We start from the raw sequence: 18,946 nt of genomic DNA, 5'->3' as shown, positions 1-18,946 counted from the left end.
TATAAGCACCACTCTGTATAACTATCACGCTGTATAAGCACCACTCTGTATAACTATCACGCTGTATAAGCACCACTCTGTATAACTATCACGCCTTATAACCACCACTCTGTATAACTATCACTCTGTATAACCACCACTCTGTATTACTATCACTCTGTATAACCACCACTCTGTATTACTATCACGCTGTATAACCACCACTCTGTATAACTATCACACTGTATAAGCACCACTCTGTATAACCACCACTCTGTATAACTATCACGCTGTATAACTATCACGCTGTATAAGCACCACTCTGTATAACTATCACACTGTATAAGCACCACTCTCTATAACCACCACTCTGTATAACTATCACGCTGTATAACCACCACTCTGTATAACTATCACACTGTATAACTATCACGCTGTATAAGCACCACTCTGTATAACTATCACGCTGTATAACCACCACTCTGTATAACTATCACACTGTATAACTATCACGCTGTATAAGCACCACTCATATAACTATCACGCTGTATAAGCACCACTCATATAACTACCACTCTGTATAACTATCACGCTGTATAAGCTCCACTCTGTATAACTATCACGCTTTATAACCACCACTCTGTATAACTATCACTCTGTATAACCACCACTCTGTATTACTATCGCGCTGTATAACCACCACTCTGTATAACTATCGCGCTGTATAACCACCACTCTGTATAACTATCACGCTGTATAAGCACCACTCTGTATAACTATCACGCTGTATAAGCACCACTCTGTATAGCTATCACGCTGTATAAACATCACCACGCTGTATAACTATCAATTTGTGGCTGTTTCTCCTGCCGGTGTGCTGGATTTACCGTGCGTCCTGTGACTGTTTCTTCTGCCGGTGTGCTTGATTTACCATGCGTCCTGTTACTGTTTCTTCTGCCGGTGTGCTGGATTTACCATGCGTCCTGTGACTGTTTCTCCAGCCGGTATGCTGGATTTACCATGCGTCCTGTGACTGTTTCTTCTGCCGGTGTGCTGGATTTACCGTGCGTCCTGTGACGGTTTCTCCTGCCGGTGTGCGGGATTTACCGTGCGTCCTATGACTGTTTCTCCTGCCGGTGTGCTGGATTTACCGTGCGTCCTGTGACTGTTTCTCCTGCCGGTGTGCGGGATTTACCGTGCGTCCTGTGACTGTTACTCCTGCCGGTGTGCGGGATTTACCGTGCGTCCTGTGGCTGTTTCTCCTGCCGGTGTGTGGGATTTACCGTGCGTCCTGTGACTGTTGCTCCTGCCGGTGTGCGGGATTTACCATGCGTCCTGTGACTGTTGCTCCTGCCGGTGTGTGGGATTTACCGTGCGTCCTGTGGCTGTTGCTCCTGCCGGTGTGCTGGATTTACCATGCGTCCTGTGACTGTTTCTCCTGCCGGTGTGCGGGATTTACCGTGCGTCCTGTGACTGTTTCTTCTGCCGGTGTGCTGGATTTACCGTGCGTCCTGTGACTGTTTCTTCTGCCGGTGTGCTGGATTTACCATGCGTCCTGTTACTGTTTCTTCTGCCGGTGTGCTGGATTTACCATGCGTCCTGTGACTGTTTCTTCTGCCGGTGTGCTGGATTTACCATGCGTCCTGTGACTGTTTCTCCTGCCGGTGTGCTGGATTTACCATGCGTCCTGTGACTGTTTCTCCTGCCGGTGTGCTGGATTTACCATGCGTCCTGTGACTGTTTCTTCTGCCGGTGTGCTGGATTTACCATGCGTCCTGTGACTGTTTCTCCTGCCGGTGTGCTGGATTTACCATGCGTCCTGTGACTGTTTCTCCTGCTAATGTGCAGCACAATTCTCAGCAAGTAACTGTGTAAATTTTAATCTGATCCATTATGTTCTCAACCATATCATTGTGGTTTTTTAACTGTTACTCTCTGCTTGTTTCCAGGATCCCCTGTCACCGAAAAGCCTTTTAGGTACAGTATTTGACATATATTACAATGTATTTTTTATGTTTGCTAAGCTATTCTAAGTCTTTTATTTTTAATCACAATATAGAAGTGTTAGAAATCTACAGATAGATGCGCTCGCGTTATGGTTATTGGTAATAGAATTTCATTAGGTCTATGGAATACTGTCACAGTAAAGGTGAACAGATTGTACAGGTTCCCAGGAATGGTCACAGCTGCACCTTGCAGCACTAGTTGTATGTCTCTGTGTAAAGGTCTTTGTACATCACAGATCTTATGTTATATCCAGTTATGTAATAGAATCTCACTGCAGTCTGAAAGTACATATGGAAATAATACCCGATACTATACTGATCCCCCCCCCACCCCCCTTTATCTGCGGTGACATTCTGTGTGTCTATACTGGTAGGTAATGAACCCTAGTGTATGCGTCTACATGGGAAGACTAGAGGGGCCCAATTGGTTCTTATCTGCCATCACGTTCTTTGTGTCTAGTAGTGATGTTCTGTCTCTGTTCCCAGGCATATCCAGCTATGCTGCATCTTCAGGCGGAGTTATTATGTTACTCTTATTACACTGTATAAGGCGCCACAAGGGTTCTGCAGCGCCGTACGTTGGGCAGTCATACAGCACAGTACAACAGAAACATTACAGTTCTCAGTACACAATACAGCTACGGAGGCAGCGGGTGTGAGGGTTCCATTCCGCGTACGCTGCACCTATTAGCGGGGGTGCAACTAAAAGGCTAGAGCCGCTGAAAGAGGTACAAACGGGGCGAAGGAGTGGAGTACGGGGCCGGAGAGCCCAGGGGGATCAGATGCAGTGTTATTGGGGTGCAGGAGACATCAGCTGTGAGAACGAGAGGGAGGAGGACGCTGCGCATTGGCCCTTACATTCTGAGGGGAATGGGGGAGACAAACTGATAACACGAGGAGTGAGCCAGTGTAAGGGGGTGTCAGGGCAGGAGGCAAGGGCAGTAGGGAATGGGGGGGGCACTGTGGTGTAGCATATGGGGGGCACTGTGGTGTAGCATGGGGAGGAATCTTGGATTCAGGCATGAGATGGAGAGACCAGGGTAGAGGAGAGACGATGGACAGGAGGAGTTTGTAAAGGGTTGGGTAGGGGAAGGGGAGCCAGAGAAGGGCTTGGCAGAGCCTAAATAGGAGGGAAGGGATTGTAAGGAGAAATATATCGCTCATTTACTTACCATTGCGGCTCCATATAAATGCAAGATGAGCTATGTGTAATTTACATGTCTATTTTATTGCAGTGCAATCTTTTCAAAAACAAGATCCAAAGGTACAACATGGCGGGAAACCAAGACCCCAAGGAAAGCAGTGCATCTCTCAACCCACATTAATAGCTCCTGCTCCACCGGGAATAGCTTCTGCTCCCACATTAATAGCTCCTGCTCCCCCGGGAATAGCTTCTGCTCCCACATTAATAGCTCCTGCTCCCCCGGGAATAGCTTCTGCTCCCACATTAATAGCTCCTGCTCCCCCGGGAATAGCTTCTGCTCCCACATTAATAGCTCCTGCTCCCCCGGGAATAGCTTCTGCTCCCACATTAATAGCTCCTGCTCCCCCGGGAATAGCTCCTGCTCCCTCAGTAAGAGCTTCTGCTCCTACACAAAAGCCAAAAACTGTGTATGAGTTATTGATGGAAAAGCGAATGCAGCAAGCGAGAGCTAGGAAGGCGGCCAGGCAAAGTGCGGTTCTCCTGGCTCCTCCACAGATTCTTCTTCAGCAGCAGCCGAACCCATTAAGACAACCGCAGCCCATGACGATTAATGTGGCTCCGCTCAATGCGCAGAAGAGTGTCTGGCCAGTTGTACCCTTCATATCGTTGCCAGCAGGACAGGTTATTCTACCGAGTAACGACGCTGTCGGGCAGATGTCACCAGCAGGGAGACCTGAGATGGATGCAGGGAATGCATTACCTGTTTCTCAAACTGACAAAGCCCCAGAAAGTGTAAATAGTAAAATAACCAGCGATTGTCCGTCTCCTTCCCAGACCATGGCGGCCGCACAAACCGCGTCTGTACAGCCCGGTCAAACAGCAGGGAGCCCACTTCCTGTGACCTGGATAGTGACCCCTCAAGGGTTTTTCCCAATTTCATATCAAGCTTTAAGGTTCCCTAGTCCAACCCAGCTGCCCATAAATCAGGTGAAGAGAGACGTCTCCACATCATCGGAAGCCAGAGCTGCCGAAACTTCTACACATGAGACATCGATGGCCAAAGCCTCAGAAGTACCGGTAGATTTACACATCAGTAACAATGAAACTTTGCGTGTTGTTAAAAGCTCTTTATCACAGGAAGCTACGGCAATGACTTCTGCCAGTGTGCCTCCTGTTCCACCAGGTGGACCTCGTTGGCCAATCATAGCCCCTGCACCAAATGTACCCAGCAAGTCAAGTCAGTGTACATGGAGACCGAATAAATATCCTCTTGTTAAGATTGCAAAGCTCTTACCCTCGGACCACTCTGGAGTAAACGCAGTGACTGTATCAAAGAATGGAGATCCCAATCCAATCCCGAGCAGCTCTACCCAGACCTGTACAGCTGGCGCTGAGAAGAACATCTTAGATGTGAGCCTCATCTCCTTGGAAGAGGAAGCCAGTGTGAGAGAGTGGCTTCAGGGAAAGAGCGGCGGGGTAGACGTTCCGGCAGGAGAGAGTGCCGGGGTGGACGTGCTGGCAGGAAAGAGCGGCGGGGTGGACGTGCCGGCAGGAAAGAGCGGCGGGGTGGAAGTGCCGGCAGGAAAGAGCGGCGGGGTGGAAGTGCCGGCAGGAAAGAGCGGCGGGGTAGACATTCAGGAGGGAAAGAGCGGCGGGATAGACGTTCCGGCAGGAAAGAGCGGCATGGCCTATTTGCCACCTTCTATTTGCACTCTGAAAACATTTTCTAGGATTCTGAGACAGAAGAAAGCTTTGGAAGAGAGCGCTCTTACACTGCTTCCCCATGATGAGGCTGTAGAGACCGTGACCTCCCATAGAAAGCAGGAGATCCTCAATGACTTGGTGGAACAGAAGCTGAAGGATAACCCAGCGTACCACCTGCTCAAGCAGCGATTTCTCTCCGCGTTCACCTTCCCAGGTTTCTTGGCCAGTTTCCCACCAGCTATAAGTACATCGGTGAAAGAGGAGGAGGAGAGCGCTGAGGACAGTGATGGGTCTATGTACAGAGACGAGGACGGCCCCGGGGGAAGCGGTAATAATCAGTCAGGAGACGTCCCTTCCGGAGAGGTCAGGTTGTCAGAGCAGGTGAGAGCTCTGGAATGAATGGTACGATACAGAATATGCTGAGTGTGGATAGGAAGCCGGACGTCGGTGGCTCATTCTATAAAATACACCAAGTGATTTATTTATACACATCACATTCCCGTTTCAAGCCAAAGGATTTTACAATGTATGCTCAAGACCTAGGGGTCTATGTACTAAGCCTTGGAGAGGTACAGTGCCAGCCAATCAGCTCCTGACTGTCATATCAGGCTGTGTTTGAAAAATTACAGTAAGGAGCTGGTTGGCTGATACTTGATCTCTCTCCAAGGCTTAGTACATAGGGGGTCATTCCGACCCGATCGCTCGCTGCAGTTTATCGCAGCGCAGCGATCGGGTTGGAACTGCGCTGGCGCATGCCAGACGGCCAAAGGGCGTCGTTGCCTAGCGATCGCCTCTGAGGCAGAGGCGGTCGCTGTGCGGGAGGGGGCTTGTTTAGGGGGCGAGGTCCGGCCAATGCAGGCGTGGCTGGATTGTTGGGAGGATGGGCCGCGGCAGCTGCGTGACATCACATGCAGCCGCTGCGACCCGGGACAGCGAAGAGGTTCTCCCGGCCAGACGCAGGAGCTGCTCTGGCCGGGAGTAACTCGCCGCTGTGCGATGCTTTTGCATTTCTGCGGGGGGGTCGGCACTGACATGCGGGGCGGGATAGCCCCGTGCTGTGCGTCCCCCCGCATGTCTCGGAATGAGCCCCATAGACTGCTCACTGCCGGGCTCTCCAAATATTAATTTCGATTCCAGCACAAAACAGTTATAATTACACATACTACAATTCCATACTGTGGGGGAGATGTATGAAGTATTGACAAGAGTGGAGAAGTTGCCCATGGCAACCGATCACCTTTGAGGTAGCACTTATCAAGTGCATTCTATTAAATTATTGAGAGCAGCTGATTGGTTGTCATGGGCAACTTCTCCACTCGTTACTGCTCCACACATCTCCCCCCAAATCTCCTTTATTTTTTAAAGGTAATATTAGGACATGATCTGTCACGTCCCTGGTCCAAGGCGTGGCCACATTGTCTGTAGGTAGGACCGCTTCCTGAGATGAATAATCTGAAATGTGGACTATTGGGGTGCATACAACTAAATCACACGTCCGCTCCCTTAACATTATATAGTCCATTAAATACGGCTGCACTGTAAAAGTTTGCAAGATATATTATATTATATTATATATATATATATATATATATATATATATATATATATAGGTCGCACTCACGTTTAGATCAAAATCCATCCGCTGGGGTGTCATCCACAGAGGCTCTCACGAGCATCCAATTGTAGAAACCAAATAATTGGAGCACTCACCAGTCTTAGTCCTTAAATATGCACCAATTTTATTTTACTGACAGCATAATTCAGCTGCACCTTGCACCATAATAGCAGCTGATGATTTGGGGTTTTGGATGAGACAGCTTTTGTGACATCTGTTGATATTCTCCTGATGATGGTCTGTGTGGGACCGAAAACGTTTGAGATACCCTATTATGGTGCAAGGTGCAGCTGAATTATGCTGTCAGTAAAATAAAATTGGTGCATATTTAAGGACTAAGACTGGTGAGTGCTCCATTTATTTGGTTTATATATATATATATATATATATATATATATATATATATATATGTATATGTATGTGTGCGGCACTGTAATGTAAATGAGCGTTTCAGTGCTAGTTATTGCACCGTCTTCAGGATAGTAAATGTAGAGAGAATGCTGAAGGTGGAATCCCCTGTAAGTTCCCGTTCTTCCCACAGGAGGGCGCTCAGTGCCAGTCAGTGACTACTGATAATACGGAGGACGCCAAGAGAAGGATCACCAGGAAAAGTGTGCGCTGTCGTAGACTGACGTGAAGTACCGGTACGTGAAACTCACCGTATGTATTGTCTTCATATGATCACTTATATCTTTCATATGTAATGTAACATTTTAGAGCTATTAAAGACACCAGTTGGCACAGGGTGTGCCGTGCGGTAAGCCCTGGTTATCGTGCACTAATACTTATATTCTGCGCTGGAATCTGTGGGTTTCCATTCATTGGGGCTTAGCGCGTAGGGTTCCCGCAGCGTATTGTATCCGCCAACGCCTTCAGTTAGCTGCTGACTGAACCCTACACCTAATTGAATCTCTCCCAAATGTTCTCTTTTTTTTTTTTTTTTGTACATCTAATTCCTGTCTTCTCTTCTCTTCTCTTTTATTTTATGTTTTTTTCACCAATTTTCCTTTTTATTATCATGAGAAAATACAAAGTGTAATCACGTATCAAACATCTAAGACGTTGAGGCGACATGTCACCGCTATGAAGTGAGGACAGATAATATAACCGCTCGGCAGGTCGGCTCATTCACAAATTTTCGATGATTTGGAGGAGTAAAAAACAGAGTATCGAGAACCTGACAATGTGGTAATGAAGATCATAACAACCATATAGTACAAGACCAGTATTAGATAACCACGATGTCCTAAAAATAGGCCATATTATAAGACTATAAATCTAAAAAGAAGACAGTCATAATAAATGGCATAAGAACAAATAAAATCACAAAAAGAGAACCAAGTAGAACCTAAGCCACCCACCCCATCCGAGTCTCGGTTTATATATACGCTCAATCGCTTAACGAACGCAGAAGAAACCATTAACCGTTTCTTTTATAGCGCAGCAAATTCCGTTGCGCTTAACAATTGGACACAATGATCAAACAAAACTGGGTAATAACCATGAAGTTCTTTCACAGATTCTTAGTATGTGGGATTGCGTGTCTTAGTCTATGGAGTCTTTATATCCCCCACCCCACGCGCGCACACACGCACACGCACACACACACACACACACACACTTAGCGTTCCTATCAGTATAGAGAAGCTGGAATGGGGCGGTGTTACCTGCTGAGAGAAATGTCCAACATCTTAAAATCACTTTTTGGCCTATCTTCTCTCTTCAATACTCTGACAGAAGGAGTCGTGGAGAGACATCCGCAGCAGATTGCTGGATGTACTGTGCAACATTGTATCTTATCACGGTCAGTGTAAAGGCCCGTACACACTGGTCGATATATCGGCCGTTCTCTTGAACGGCCGATATATCGCGGGTCCGTCGGCCAGTGTGTATGGCCGATACGTCTGTGAACTCCGTCGTTCACAGACGTATCGCGTCGGCCGCACAGCACAGCCGACGGCCAATATATCTACCGATATATTGGCGCGTCGCTGTGTGTGTACGGGGCGGTCGGCCGACCGCCCGTACACATTCTGCGGCGGCCGGCGGTGATTGACAGCTGAACTGGGCGGGCGTGTGTACACACCCCTGCCCAGTTCATGACGTCAGTCCCCGACGGATCGGGCAGTGTGTATGCTGAACACACTGCCCGATCCGTCCATAGATATATCTGCCGATCAATTGATCTGCAGATATATCTACTAGTGTGTACCCACCTTAACACTTCTCACACATTTACTATCACCCCTGTAACTCTCCTGAGAAGAAAAACTTCAGCACCAGCCCTCCTCTTATACCACATACATGAACATCGCGTGAGAGCTGTGTGTGAGCCACGTTATCTTTTGTGATAAATCATGCCTAGGGACTTGAATCCAGCACGTCTCACATTGCAGTCAGACACCTTACACATGGAGCTATTTGCATAGGAAGCAAGATGTGGCTGAGATGTAACTTGTGGTGGCGCAGGGAGTAGTGTGCAGCCTGCAGGGATCATTTCCTCCCTATCCTCCTATAGACACTGCCTGTCCTTCATATGGTGACTAGAAATCGGTATGGTATACCGCCAGACGGTATCTATGCCTGCTGTCAGTATGCCAACAGCGGCATCCCATCCCGCACGTGTCTGGCTCCGCCCTCCCCCCGTGCATTCCCCCCCCCACACACACACACACGGCGGCGATGCTTTTGCACCCGGCGAATAGCTCCCTGCCTGCGCAGCCTAGCCGCACTGGCAGGTGGCTACCCGCCACATCTTGGGTCGCAGTGGCTGTGTGCGACGTCACGCAGCCGCCGTGGCCTGCCCCCACAACAGTCCAGACACGCCTGTGTTGTCCAGACCGCACCCCACCAACGGCGTTCTAGCACTGTTGGCACACCTCCTCCCGCCCCACAACCGCCTCTGCCTGTCAGTCGCTGAGCCCTGATATGCGTGCGCACTCCCCAGAGGGCTTCAGACTGCGATGACCCCCACAATCCGGAGACGCACTACCTGCCGCCGCTCTTGCGTGTCTCCTCAATGCTTAGTGCCAGCTTCTACCCCCCTCTGCTTGCTGCTGCCCACCCAGTTCTTTTCCCCGGGGTGTGATTTTCTGAATGAAATAAATTTGTTCAGAATTCATTTATAATAGACCACCCAAATGTTATAATTACTGAATAATGGTAACGGAATTAATGAGAAAGCAGAAGGAGGCAAAGCCTAATAACACGGAGGCGATGCTGTCGGCAATTAAAAAATGTTATTGCACAACCTTGCAGCGACTTACTGTAACAAACCTACCTCGGTCCTGCTGGCTGCTGACCAGATAATTGGCGCAGCCTCCGGCCGGTCCCATCGGCTTTTCTTACTGTAAATGTCACTTTTGGCTCCGGGTTTTCACCCCTCTGTCACTGAATGAGGCTGTGAGATGCTACTTACAGGTGTGTCCACGTACACCTCTCCTGACATCACGCCAAAGAGCCCCGATTATCACCAACACCAATCCTAAGTACCGACTGTAGTACACTAAAAGGAAACTTAGGCTAGGTACACACTGGGGCGTTTGAGTGAGCGGCTGGTTTTAACGTGAGCCTGTCGATGGGTGTGTACCCCCGATGTGTCTGTGAAAGACGTCGTCCGCATACATATTGCGTTGTCTGTGCAACACGCCCGATGTATCTACAGATATCTCGCCAGATCTGGCAGCGTGTACGGGCGACTTGCTGTAGGGACCGCCGGTGACTGACATTACAGCTGGGCGGGCACATTGTACTGACGTCAGGCACGACACAGCGACCGGGCGATTAGTAAGTAGACAATACAATAGAGCGGTCTCCAGTTCCGTACACTGTGTGGGATAGTCAGTCCCATAGAAAGTAAAAGCAAATTGTAACAGTAACAGCAACAGCTCATGAATGTGGGGAAAGAAACGAGTAACAATTTCTCACTCAATCTAGTAAAAGGTTATTTTACAAACTATCATCCACTAAATAAGGTATAAATCCCCTTAGGAAATATCCAGGATCTAGATACACTGAGACTAAGATGTTACATAATATGGTATAATGGTACAGTGCCGCACTTGGATCTTAATTACTTTCGTAATTTCTCTTACATCCTAGAGCAGGCCTGTCCAGCTGTTGTGAAACTACACATCCCAGCATGCCCTAACAGTTTTAGCATTCCCTAATAACAAATCTGTGGCAGGGCATGCTGGGATTTGTAGTTTCACAACAGCTGGAGAGCCACAGGTTGGCCAGGCCTGTCCTAGAGGATGCTGGGGTCAATTTTAGTACCATGGGGTATAGACTGGTCCTTTGGGAGCCACTGGCACTTTAAGAGTTTAATAGTGTGAGCTGGCTCCTCCCTCTATGCCCCTCCTACCAGACTCGGTTTAGAAAATGTGCCCGGAGGAGCCGGTCACAGCTAGGAGAGCTCCTAGGAGTTTTTCTAGTTTTGTTGTTTTCGAAGAGTTGTTAGGTACACGCAGGCTGCTGGCGACAGCCTCCCTGCTTTGTGGGACTTGGGGGGGAAGGGGCTCACCAGCACCATTTTCTCCCAGCGGATCATAGGAACAGAACGCTGACCGGGAGCGCTGCCCTCCACATAACTCCAGTACCTCTGCGGTACCAGGGTGATATAGACCGGGAAGGGGGAGGGGGGGGGTGTAGTGTGATTATAGTACCAGTTACCCTATTAAGGTTAATTAGCCAGTGCCAGGCTTTTATCATAATAACTGCCTACTGGGGCGCTGTGTGGCTGCTCCTTATACTCTGTGACTCTCTGATGGTACTCTGGGGGAAACTGTGTCTGACATTTACGTGTGTGTGTGTGTGTGTGTATACACATTACCATGTCTATAAGGACTCTGTGTCCTGTGCTGCAGAGTGTGTATCTTCTCCTGAGGAGTCTATTCCATGTACTCAGAACTGCAATATACTTTCCCAGCCTTCTGAATCCGAACCCGCATGGGTGGATTCTTTAAGGGGAATGATATCCCAGATTTCCACAAGGATTTCCCATACTGAGAAAGAGACGCAGTTTTTGAGAAAATCTGTAGAGAGTTTGATGTATTCAGCTCCCGCTGCTTCATCTAAAACCCCACCTACATACCCGAAAAAACGTACACTTGCCCAGATAATGCAAGTAGACACTGATACAGACTCTGATACAGAGGACGGTGATGGGGATATGCTGGGGGGAGATGCATCCCTTGCAAAATGATTGAAGCCATTAGGGATGTTTTACATATTTCGGAGAAGGTACCTGAGCAGACGGAGGAATCTTAATTTACCCCAAATAAGAAATCCCCGCTTACCTTCCCTGCTCTGCTTCTAAAGAGTTAAACTCTCTTTATTTGAAAAATCCTGGGAGAACCAAGAGAAGAAATTCCAGATCCCTAAAAGGATTCTCATTGCTATCCCTTTCCCTGAAGAGGATAGAAAGAAGTGGGAAAACCCACCTATAGTAGATGCTTCTGTATGTGGATTGTTTAAAAAGGAGGTTTTACTTGTCCCTGGTTCAAACGTCTTAAGAGAGCCGGCTGACCGTAAGATTGAGACTACGCTTAATTCACTATACACAGCTACTGGCGTTGCTTTGCGGCCCACTATTGCTTGTGCATGGATTTCTAAAGCCATAGTAAAGGGGTCAGGCACATTACTAGAGGATTTAGATACTATGGATAGATGTGACATTGAATTACTTTTACGTCACATACAGGATTCCGCAGGTTTCATGGTGGAGGCCATGAAGGACCTTGGAATGCTGAATGCAAATGCTACTTCCATGGTGGTCTCGGCACGCAGAGGACTCTGGCTACGCCAATGGATTGCGGATGCGGAATCCAAGAAAAGTGTGGAGAACCTACCCTTCACAGGTCAGGCTCTGTTTGGGGACGCATTGGATGCGTGGATCTCCACAGCAACTGCGGGTAAGTCAACCTTTCTTCCCTCAGCGACACCACCGACTAGGAAATCTTATCCTATGCCTACACTGCAGTCCTTTTGGACCGCAAAAGTTAAAAAGTCCAAACCCCCTTCCACTTTCTTTAGGGGTGGTCGGGGGGAAATCCAGAAAACCTGCACCAACAGGTTCTCGGAAACAGAATCCAGGTTCTGCTTCCTCAAAATCTTCAGCTTGACAGTGGACCTCCCAGCCTAGTGATTGGGCAGGTGGGAGCGAGACTAAAAGATTTCAGGCGTCCTCATGCTCAGACCCCTGGGTAAGAGAGATTGTTGCCCAGGGGTACAGACTGGAGTTTCAAAAAACTCCCACCTTCTAGATTCTTCAAATCAGGCTTACCAGCTTTGCTGACAGAAAGTGCTATCCTGCAGGAAGCCATTCAAAAATTGGTTCAAACAAATGTTATTGTTCCAGTTCCACCTCATCTTAAACACAGGGGTTATTACTCAAACCTGTTTGTGGTACCGAAACCGGACGGTTCGGTACGACCTATATTAAACCTAAAGTCCTTGAAGCCCTACTTGAGGGAATTCAAATTCAAGATGGAGTCTCTGAGAGCGGTGATCTCAGGTCTAGAGGAGGGGGAATTCCTGGTGTCCCTGGACATCAAGGATGCGTACCTTCACGTTCCGATCTGGCTGCCTCACCAGGCTTATCGAAGATTTGCGCTGCTGGACTGTCACAGACGGTTCCAGGTGCTGCCATTTGGTCTCTCCACAGCACCGAGGGTGTTCACCAAGGTCATGGCAGAGATTATGCTACTTCTCCGCAAGCAGGGAGTGAACATAATTCCATATCTGGACAATCTGTTGATAAAAGCATCTTCCAGGGAGAGACTGTTACAGAGCATTGCTCTCTCAACTCGACTACTCAAGGATCATGGATGGATACTGAACCTTCCAAAGTCACATTTGGAGCCGACAAGGAGACTGTCCTTCCTGGGGATGATTCTCGACACGGAAGTGCAGAGGGTATTTCTACCAGTGGAGAAAGCGTTGATGATCCAATCAATGGTCCAGGATGTCCTGAAGCCAGCCCAGGTGTCTGTTCATCAGTGCATTCGCCTTCTGGGGAAGATGGTGGCCTCCTACGTGTCATGACTGTGGTTTTGTGAACCCGGTGTTAGTGGAGTCTGTGCGGGCGACTGGAGGATTATATGAATACTACCACTGACCTGGTTTGGGAGTGTTGTGAACTCGGGGTTTCTTACGGTGACTGGGAAGAGGAACCGCAGCAGAGATGGCCGAATCTAGGTTCTCCTCATGCAGGATTAGGTCGGCAGACAGGAGGCACGTGTGGACGCTGAAGGTCTCCTGAAAGACAGAACTGGAAAGGTGCTGATGAATCAGTGAAGATACCAGGTACAACTGTGCTAAAGTGCACTGTTGCTTGGAGACACTGAGATGCTTGGAGAAACTAAGGTGCTAGGAGGCGCTTGGAGACACTGAGGTACTAGGAGGCACGGAAGTGCTTGGACGCACTGAGGTGCGTAGAGACACTGGGGTGCGTAGAGACACTGGGGTGCGTAGAGACACTGGGGTGCGTAGAGACACTGGGGTGCGTAGAGACACGGAGGTGCTGGAGGCACGAGATGCACTGGAGGCACGGAAGTGCTTGGACGCACTGAGGTGCTTGGAGGTACTGGGGTGCATAGAGACACTGGGGTGCGTAGAGACACGGAGGTGCTGGAGGCACGGGATGCTGAGAGCACAGAGGTACTGGAGCCACTGAGGTGCTTGGAGGTACTGGGGTGCGTAGAGACACTGGGGTGCGTAGAGACACTGGGGTGCGTAGAGACATGGAGGTGCTGGAGGCACGAAGATGCTGGGGGGAAAAGGAGGTACTGAGTCACGGAGATGCTGGAAGCACGGAGGTGCTGAGGCACGGGATGCCGAAAGCACAGAGGTACTGGAAGCACAAGGTGCTGAGTCACGGAGATGCTGGAAGCACGGAGGTACTGAGGCACGGAGATGCTGGAAGCACGGAGGTACTGAGTCACGGAGATGCTGGAAGCACGGAGGTACGGAGGTACTGAGTCACGGAGATGCTGGAAGCACGGAGGTACTGAGTCACGGAGATGCTGGAAGCACGGAGGTACTGAGGCACGGAGGTACTGAGTCACGGAGATGCTGGAAGCACGGAGGTACTGAGGTACTGAGGCACGGAGGTGCAGAGACACAGAAGCCACAGGGATACGGGAGCTCTGGAGATCACAACTACAACAGCAGTAAAACTGAAACACGACAGCTGTGGTTTTCAGTGGAGAATACGGAATTCAGTACTGTGCCTTTAAATTGAGACTCATGGAAATGGTGAAATCAATAGCAACACAAAAGTAAACCAAACGGTAACAAGGGAACAGAATTTCCACAGGAACTTAGGTACAAAGATTACCTTTAGAGAGCTCAGCTTGAAGACTCACACAAAGCTGTGTGTGACACGAGGAACTGGCCCAGTTTCTAACTCAGCCTCCTGATTTATACTTCCTGGTCCTTGGTGATTGGTGAGCAGGATTAGGTGATGCAGAGAGTCTCAGGCTGGCAGAGGATTGAACAACTCTGGGTCAGGTGAACAGTCACTGTCATGTGACTACTCTAGCCAAGGCTGTGATGTAGAATGAGGCCTAGCAGGCCGAGAGAACACTGAAGCCTGAACTTCTGCAAAACACAGGATGCTTGCTTTTAGACCTAAAGTTCAGATTACTGAATTCAGCCTCACACAGGAGCTCACCACAGGTGGAGCTAATTAACTATTACCTCTCAGGCAGAGAACTCAGGAAAACTCAGTGCTGACAAGCTGTTTAACTCCGTGAGTGAAAAGACACAGGATCCAGGACAGATGGCAGGGGTAAGTCACCAAATATAAAACCTACAGTCAGGATTGTGACAGTATCCCCCTCTTCAAGGTTAGACTCCGGACACCCATCTTGAATCTTAGAGGAACTTGATGAATAACTTGTACACAAAGCTTCTAAAAAGTGGAAACCAGAGGGTCCAGAAACAAAACTTAAGCTGGATTCTTTAGAAGTCTTCCTGATCTTCATCTTCAGAACAGGTAGACCATCCATCATTGACAAAACTGGAATTTCCTTCATCTGAAAGGACTGAGGAATAAACTGTAGAAGGTTTCTTTCCTAGATTAGTAGTACGAGAGGATTGTGCTTTTGAAGCTAGCACTCCACTGAGGCTTAAATTAATTCTTGTTCTATAGTGAGGACTTTTCATACCGAGACCTGTAGAGTTTTTTGATAATTTTGGATCCTCTTCATGCGTTAAAGTATAACAGGAACGAATGGGACCTCCCAGGAAAGGAGTAGAATCATGAACTGAATCAAATTCAGAGTCTGAGTCCAAGTCTATTGGAAGATACCAGTCTTCTTTGGGAGTAACTACATCCGTTTTGTAAGCTGCATTAACAAGTTCAGAATAACACAAGGAACTTGGAGTGGAATCAATGGAAACATAACCAACTCTTAAATCAACAGGCTGTTGTCTTTGTACAGTTCCCCAATTCTTGGCATCACTGAAATTCTTAAGGTATTGGTTCATCAAGGCATTATCTTGCTCAGAAAGCAAGGAGTCAAAAAACGGAGCATTGGCTGAATGTTCAGAAGACTGAGTGGTGGATGAAATTGGACTCAAGGAAACAGATGTCACTGAAACATTAGACTGAGGTACACATTCAGACATTAGGTCAATAGCCTTGGTATTTTTTTTTACTTTAGATGCTACAGCAGAATTATCCCGACATTGATGAGAAAATATCCTTTCTGAAGTTGCCTCACTGGAAACCTCAAATGAGACTGAAAAGTCACTTGAAATCTCATTCTGGATGGTGATGCTAGTAATTTCCCCTGAAGCTGCGACACTCGCGTCTGCGACTGAGGCAAATGACTCTGATGACTGGATTGAGAAAGCAACATCAGTATCCTTCTCAGCAATATTAGTCTGATGTCCTTTATCTGAATCAGCAGATGGAACATTAGATTGCTCAGACAAGCTTAGGGACAAAGCTGAGAAAACTGTACTCAGATCGGTATCCGGCTCTGTAGCACATTCAGACTTTAAGTGAGTAGCCTTGGGAATTTTCTTGACTTTGGTGGCTACAGCAGATTTATTCTGACATTGATGAGAAGATGTATTAGATTTCCCCGTGGAAGCTGTGGACTCAAAGCTGGAAGACGAGGAAACAGAATCAGAGACAGACTGAAGTCTAATTTTAGAACTAGATGGTGGAAGTCCTTTACTGGGACCAACTGACAAAAGTTCTTTACTCGGACCAATGCTTGGAATCGGTTTGAGTCCAGATGAGTTTGAACAGACTGAAACTGGAGAAATCTCTGGCTGGACGAGTAGGACTGGATTAGATCCGAGGATACTTGAATTGGCTGGAGCCAAAGGAGACTGACCAGGCTGGTACTGGATTATCGATGGACCAGCTGGAACCGGAACGGACTGACCAGGCAGGGCCTGGAGTATTGCTGGACCGGCAGGAGCCCCCACTTCACGGGGCTGGGCTGAGGCAAGAGCCCCCACTTCACGGGGCTGGGCTGAGGCAAGAGCCCCCACTTCACGGGGCTGGGCTGAGGCAAGAGCCCCCACTTCACGGGGCTGGGCTGAGGCAAGAGCCCCCACTTCACTGGGCTGAGGCAAGAGCCCCCCCTTCACGGGGCTGGGCTGAGGCAAGAGCCCCCACTTCACGGGGCTGGGCAGCACTCTGTAGACTCTCTGGCTGGGCAGCACTCTGTAGACTCTCTGGCTGGGCAGCACTCTGTAGACTCTCTGGCTGGGCAGCACTCTGTAGACTCTCTGGCTGGGCAGCACTCTGTAGACTCTCTGGCTGGGCAGCACTCTGTAGACTCTCTGAGGCTGGACCCTTTGAACCCCTCACAGGGGCTGGAGATACGGACGCCCCTCCTGGGGCTAGACACTCTGAAGACGCCCCTCCTGGGGCTGGACACTCTGAAGACGCCCCTCCTGGGGCTGGACACTCTGAAGACGCCCCTCCTGGGGCTGGACACTCTGAAGACGCCCCTCCTGGGGCTGGACACTCTGAAGACGCCCCTCCTGGGGCTGGACACTCTGAAGACGCCCCTCCTGGGGCTGGACACTCTAAAGACGCCCCTCCTGGGGCTGAAGACACGGACTCCTCTGTGACTCTAAATGGCTTAAACATTCTTCTCTGGACACCCGACTTGGGATAAGGTCTTTTAATCACCGGATCCCAGTCATAAATTTGAGTCTCTTTCAGAGTAGCCATCTTGATACCCCCGTCAGCAGTAGCAGGATCGGCTACTGTGGATGACTTGTAGACATGAGCACTGTGATACTGAGATTTGTCACCATTCCCTGGCTTACGAAGAATGCAGTCTTTAACAAAATGACTGGAATTTCCACAGTAAAGACAGAGGTGTAGCTCCCTACGCCGCTGACGTTCAGCTTCAGAGAGTTTGGGCCGTGGATAGCTCTGATGAACAACTTTTCCTTGCACAGAGGAAGAGACTCTATTAACTGGATGGGACAAAACAGGATCAACAACGTTGGTAGTATTCCTGAAGAGATCAGGCATCACAGAAAGAATACTAGACAAAAGTTCTTGTAACTGTAATAACATCTGGAAGAAAATCTGCAGTTGGTCAGGAGTCTTAGTGCAGAAGGTCAGAGAATCTCTGGAGAAAGAATTCCGCTGCAGACACTGTGCTAATTGATGCTGAGTCGACTCCAGACTTCCAAGCGTCCTGCAATATTGCTTAGGAGGTCCTGCGTCAGACAAACACTTTCAGCCGGGTCCATGTGGCCAGTTCCTACTGTCATGACTGTGGTTTTGTGAACCCGGTGTTAGTGAAGTCTGTGCGGGCGACTGGAGGATTATATGAATACTACCACTGACCTGGTTTGGGAGTGTTGTGAACTCGGGGTTTCTTCCGGTTACTGGGAAGAGGAACCGCAGCAGAGATGGCCGAATCTAGGTTCTCCTCATGCAGGATTAGGTCGGCAGACAGGAGGCACGTGTGGACGCTGAAGGTCTCCTGAAAGACAGAACTGGAAAGGTGCTGATGAATCAGTGAAGATACCAGGTACAACTGTGCTAAAGTGCACTGTTGCTTGGAGACACTGAGATGCTTGGAGAAACTAAGGTGCTAGGAGGCGCGGAGGCGCTTGGAGACACTGAGGTACTAGGAGGCACGGAAGTGCTTGGACGCACTGAGGTGCTTGGAGGTACTGGGGTGCGTAGAGACACTGGGGTGCGTAGAGACACTGGGGTGCGTAGAGACACTGGGGTGCTGGAGGCACGAGGTGCTGAGGCACGGGATGCTGAAAGCACAGAGGCACTGGAGGCACGGAAGTGCTTGGACGCACTGAGGTGCTTGGAGGTACTGGGGTGCGTAGAGACACGGAGGTGCTGGAGGCACGAGGTGCTGAGGCACGGGATGCTGAGAGCACAGAGGTACAGGAGGCACGGAAGTGCTTGGACGCACTGGGGTGCGTAGAGACACTGGGGTGCGTAGAGACACGGAGGTGCTGGAGGCACGCGGTGCTGGAGGCACGAAGATG

At 49.1% G+C, this 18,946-nt stretch overlaps 1 protein-coding gene across 2 annotated transcripts in view; it reads left to right on the top strand.

The window, feature by feature from the left end:
• Nucleotides 1–18,946, top strand: part of SNAPC4 (small nuclear RNA activating complex polypeptide 4) — a 164,652-nt gene that overhangs the window by 122,106 nt on the left and 23,600 nt on the right. Inside the window, exons 21-23 of one of the 2 annotated variants that reach the window (XM_063935815.1) lie at nucleotides 1,929–1,956; nucleotides 3,221–5,214; nucleotides 6,990–7,092. In XM_063935815.1, the coding sequence (XP_063791885.1) occupies nucleotides 1,929–1,956; nucleotides 3,221–5,214; nucleotides 6,990–7,085 (2,118 nt within the window). In that variant the 3' untranslated portion in view covers nucleotides 7,086–7,092. Of the gene's footprint in view, nucleotides 1–1,928; nucleotides 1,957–3,220; nucleotides 5,215–6,989; nucleotides 7,109–18,946 lie in introns of both variants that reach the window. The other variant, XM_063935816.1, reaches the window with a different exon arrangement.

This window comes from Pseudophryne corroboree, chromosome 8, assembly GCF_028390025.1.
Source record: "Pseudophryne corroboree isolate aPseCor3 chromosome 8, aPseCor3.hap2, whole genome shotgun sequence".
In the NCBI taxonomy this organism is placed as follows: Eukaryota; Metazoa; Chordata; class Amphibia; order Anura; family Myobatrachidae; genus Pseudophryne; species Pseudophryne corroboree.
The sequence above is the reverse complement of the archived record's forward strand: the minus strand, read 5'-3'. Positions and strand labels throughout refer to the sequence as shown.